This window comes from Sinocyclocheilus rhinocerous, unplaced genomic scaffold (genome assembly GCF_001515625.1).
Source record: "Sinocyclocheilus rhinocerous isolate Xijiao unplaced genomic scaffold, SAMN03320098_v1.1 scaffold358, whole genome shotgun sequence".
Taxonomy (NCBI): domain Eukaryota; kingdom Metazoa; phylum Chordata; class Actinopteri; order Cypriniformes; family Cyprinidae; genus Sinocyclocheilus; species Sinocyclocheilus rhinocerous.
This window is the reverse complement of record NW_015650700.1, coordinates 992,055-996,599: the sequence shown is the minus strand read 5'-3', so window position 1 is coordinate 996,599 and position 4,545 is coordinate 992,055. Positions and strand designations below refer to the sequence as shown.

The window sequence follows — 4,545 nt, the reverse complement described above, 5'->3', positions numbered from 1 at the left end:
ACAAATCAACCTATCGATGACCTAGCAATACAACTGTAGCAACACCTTAGAAACCATCTTGATTACTCAAGCAACTACCAGGCAACATGCTAACAACCAGTCAGAATACCATGGCAGCTGCATAGCAATGTTGTGACAAACATTTTCTGTTATATCCCTATATTTAAGATAATGAACTACATTATTTTCTGGAATAGTTGTTTATTTCCATAATAATTAATAATATATGCAACTGTTGATGCAATAATTGTGTATTTTTCATATTATTCCACATAATCGATTAGCCACTCATGTCTGCAAGTTACAGTGATTTTACTGTGGTTTGCATGCATAGGAACACCCCTAACCCTTACCTGTGGTAAAATTACTGTAATGCATGGCCTTATGTGGCTTGTTGCAATTAATTATGTGTATGTGTGTGTGTGTGTGTGTGTGTGTGTGTTGGTCTCTCTCAGGCTCTACAGAAAGACCTGCAGGCTAATGCCAGTGCTCTCAATGAAGTCATCAGTAGCACAAAGAAGTTTCTGGAGGAGAATCGTAGCAAACTCACTCCAGAGCAAATATCGGCTCTTGAAAACAAACTGGAGGAATTGAAGAGCAAAGTGAACATGCTTAACCAGAGGGCAGAAGAGTCAAGGAAAGATCTAGAGAAGGTTTTGACCAGTGCTATCAAGCAGGAGACTGAGACGGTTAGAGGGGAAAAACACTTTCCCAAACACTATTCAACCAAAAGATTTCAACAGATTGAATTTAGTCACTTTCTCTATTGCATTTTGTTTGTGATGGCTCTCAAATGTATCTTTGGATTTTCTGTGATTTTCAGTAAACCAAAGCTATTTTATGTGCAACAATACAGGTAGCAGCTGTTGAACAACTTGAAGAGAGCAAAACTAAGATCGATGGTCTTCTAGACTGGATCTCTAACGTTGGGAAAGAGAAAGAAATGGGTGGAATACAAAAGGACCAGATGGTTAAACAGAATGGAAACATGCCTGAGAACACATCAGTGAAGAGAATAATTGGAGAGGAAGATGATCCTAATGGAAATGCATTAGATACTACAGACAACACAAGTCTGCGTACTGGCGAAAAACAAGACGGTATAAACCTGGACCTGGACCAGCAGTTTAACAGGGTTCAAGTAAGTACTTGAGTATATACATTGGTGCTTGAAAGTTTGTGAACCCTTTTGAATTTTCTATATTTCTGCATAAATATGACCCAAAACATTGATTCAGGTATTTCCACAACATTTTAATTGGGTTAAGGTCTGGACTTTGACTTGGACATTCCAAAACATTAACTTTATCCATGCTTTGTTAGAACGACTTGTGTTCTTAGGGTTATTGTCTTGCTGCATGACCCACTTTCTCTTGAGATTCAGTTCATGGACAGATGTCCTGACATTTTCCTTCCGAATTTGCTGGTATAATCCAGAATTTATTCTTCCATCAATGATGGCAAGCCGTCCTGGCCCAGATGCAGCAAACAGGCCCGAATCATGATACTGCCACCATTATGTTTCACAGATGGGATAAGGTTCTTATGCTGGAATGCAGTGTTTTCCTTTCTTCAATCATAACTCTTCTCATTTAAACCAAAATTTTCTATTTTTGTCTCATCCAACCACAAAACATTTCTCAGATATCTCTCTGGCTTGTCTACATGATCTTTAGCAAACTGCAGATGGGCAGCAATGTTCTTTTTGGACAGCAGTGACTTTCCCCTTGCAACTCTACCATGCACACCATGGTTGTTCAGTGTTCTCCCTGATGGTGGACTCATGAACATGAACATTAGCCAACGTGAGAAAGGCCTTTATTTGCTTAGAAGTTCCCCTGGGTTCCTTTGCAACCTGGCAGACTATTACACTTCTTACGTAAAATGGCATAAGACAACGATGTCATGTAATTTTCTGCATTAGGCGGGAATGAAGTTAATTTGGCCATCTTCTTGCGTCGCTTCTTTCTTTTGGAGTGAGATTTCTTCCAATATTTTGGTCTCATTTGTTTGATTGGGTTCTCTTTGTCTACGTTCAGGACTTGTGTGAAAATATGATTGGGTCAGTTTTTAGGGGTCATACTTATGCAGAAATATAGAAAATTTTAAACTTGCAAGCACCTCAGTAGCTGTAAATATCATGATTGTCATCACACTATTAGTTCAGTCAGAACCACTCTGTTTGATTAAGATTATTTTAGAGGTCCTGAACATTATTTTGGCAGCAGGCTTCACTCTGAAGGGTTCAGATTCTGATCTGTCCACGAGCAAACCTCACTGAGGTTTGAAATCCCGGAAGCCTAATGCAATTACCAGAATTTTTAATATGCAACAGATATAAAATTCCATGCAAAAGTGATACAGGTTCGTAAATGAGAATGGACAAGATTAAGCAACGATTAGCTGATTTCCGTGGACAAGACATCTTGCTAAGGCTGGCCGCACACTAGACGATTTTCAAATCTTAAACGATTTTAAAACCATGGGAGACCACAGACATGAAGACAGTTCAACCGATTTTTAGCCTTATAATCCTCTGAATGCACACACTAGATGATTCGACCAGACCACGAGACCACACACTTGTTGATTGTAGGAACGATTTCACAGTGACACGTGCTCTCACAGACACTCGCGAGATCAAACGTGGCTTGAGAAGAAAAACAAATGGATAGTGTGCCTGTATAAGGAGGAGCTGGGGATGGAGGAGGGTAAGCGCATGTCTGTGACAGACTAAGGCAAGTGTGAGTACGGATGAATTTATATATCATATTTAATTGTAGTGGGAGGAGTTACAATCAGCTGAGCATCAGCTGATGCTGGCTGTCATGCCGTGGTCTGCCTGAATTACGCTTGAGCTCCATTCGTCACTCAAACTACATTTCAGTCAGGACCACTCTGTTTGATTAAGATTATTGTAGAGGTCTCTCGATCGGGAGCAGATAAATAATCGTAATGACACCACACAATATAGGATTTTTTTGGACAAAAAAATCGTTTGCGACAATGAGGCCATCCCCGATCGTTCGGGGATGCAAATCGGGCTTAAAATGGGCCTTAAAATCGTCTAGTGTGCCTGTATAAGGAGGAGCTGGGGATGGAGGAGGGTAAGCGCATGTCTGTGACAGACTAAGGCAAGTGTGAGTACGGATGAATTTATATATCATATTTAATTGTAGTGGGAGGAGTTACAATCAGCTGAGCATCAGCTGATGCTGGCTGTCATGCCGTGGTCTGCCTGAATTACGCTTGAGCTCCATTCGTCACTCAAACTACATTTCAGTCAGGACCACTCTGTTTGATTAAGATTATTGTAGAGGTCCTGAACATTATTTTGGCGACAGGCTTTACTCTCAAGAGTTCAGATTCTGAGCTGTCCACAAGCAAACCTCACTGAGGTGTGAAACCCCGAAGGCTAATGCAATTACCAGATATAAAATTCCATCCAGAATTGATACAAGTCTGTAAATGAGACTGGACAAGATTAAATGATTAGCTGATAGATGATTTCCATAGACAAGACGCTAAGTGATCATGCGCCTGTAGAGTAAGTGCATGTCTGTGCGACAGACCAAGGCAAGTGTGAGTTTGGATGACTTTATATATCTTATTTAATTGTAGTGGGAGGAGTTACAATCAACTGAGTATCAGCTGATGCTGGATGTCATGCCGTGGTCTGCCTGAACTACGTTTGAGCACCATTCGTCACTTAAACTACATTCTCTTCAAAAAGACCACACAGCTATTTTAGCTAACATGATAGAGAACATGTGGACACTTTAAACATTTATGAGCAGTTATTTTTCATGTTTAGTTTGTATTAAAAATTAGTAATTCCATGAATATCATAAAGTACTCCAATTGTAACACCAGTTGTATCTTTTGTAAAAAAAAAAAAAAAAAAAAAAAATTATGACATAAATGTTTAAAAAATAATCAAGATAATGAATAAACAGTGATATAGGTTTAGGGTTAATCTGGCATTTTTTGTTATATATATATATATATATTTATTTACTTACGTACTTACTTACTTACCCTAGTTCTAAAATAACTAATTACTGTTTGATACTGTTAAATAACTAACTACTAAACTACTGAAATGGCAATTATTTACTAAATTAAATTGCTCAGACATGATTTGCAACACTTTAACGCTTTTTATTTTACACTTTTTACACTTGTCTGTGACAGTTTTGTACAGTGGAAGGCTTCATAACTGCTCTAATGGATGAATATCCCACAGTCCTGAGGAAGAGAAAGAAACTGTTCATCCTCATTGTCTGTATTATATCCTTTGTCATTGGTTTCTCCAACATCACCCAGGTAAAGATTACCACCTGAAGACCTTTCTGTTTTATTGTGTAGGACGATTGACTATTTTCTTGAGTTTCTAATAGTAATGTGTGTGTTCTTTGTTTTAGGGCGGCTTATATGTGTTTAAATTGTTTGACTACTATTCGGCCAGTGGAATGTGTCTCCTGTTCCTGGTCTTCTTTGAGACAATCTCCATTTCCTGGTTCTATGGTATATCTCCTATACTAT

At 38.7% G+C, this 4,545-nt stretch overlaps 1 protein-coding gene across 1 annotated transcript in view; it reads left to right on the top strand.

The window, feature by feature from the left end:
• LOC107712326 (dystonin-like) overlaps window positions 1–4,545 on the top strand; it is a 120,240-nt gene that overhangs the window by 56,507 nt on the left and 59,188 nt on the right. Inside the window, exons 44-45 of the mRNA XM_016517550.1 lie at window positions 456–689; window positions 857–1,141. Of these exons, the coding sequence (XP_016373036.1) occupies window positions 456–689; window positions 857–1,141 (519 nt within the window). The remainder of the gene's footprint in view (window positions 1–455; window positions 690–856; window positions 1,142–4,545) is intronic.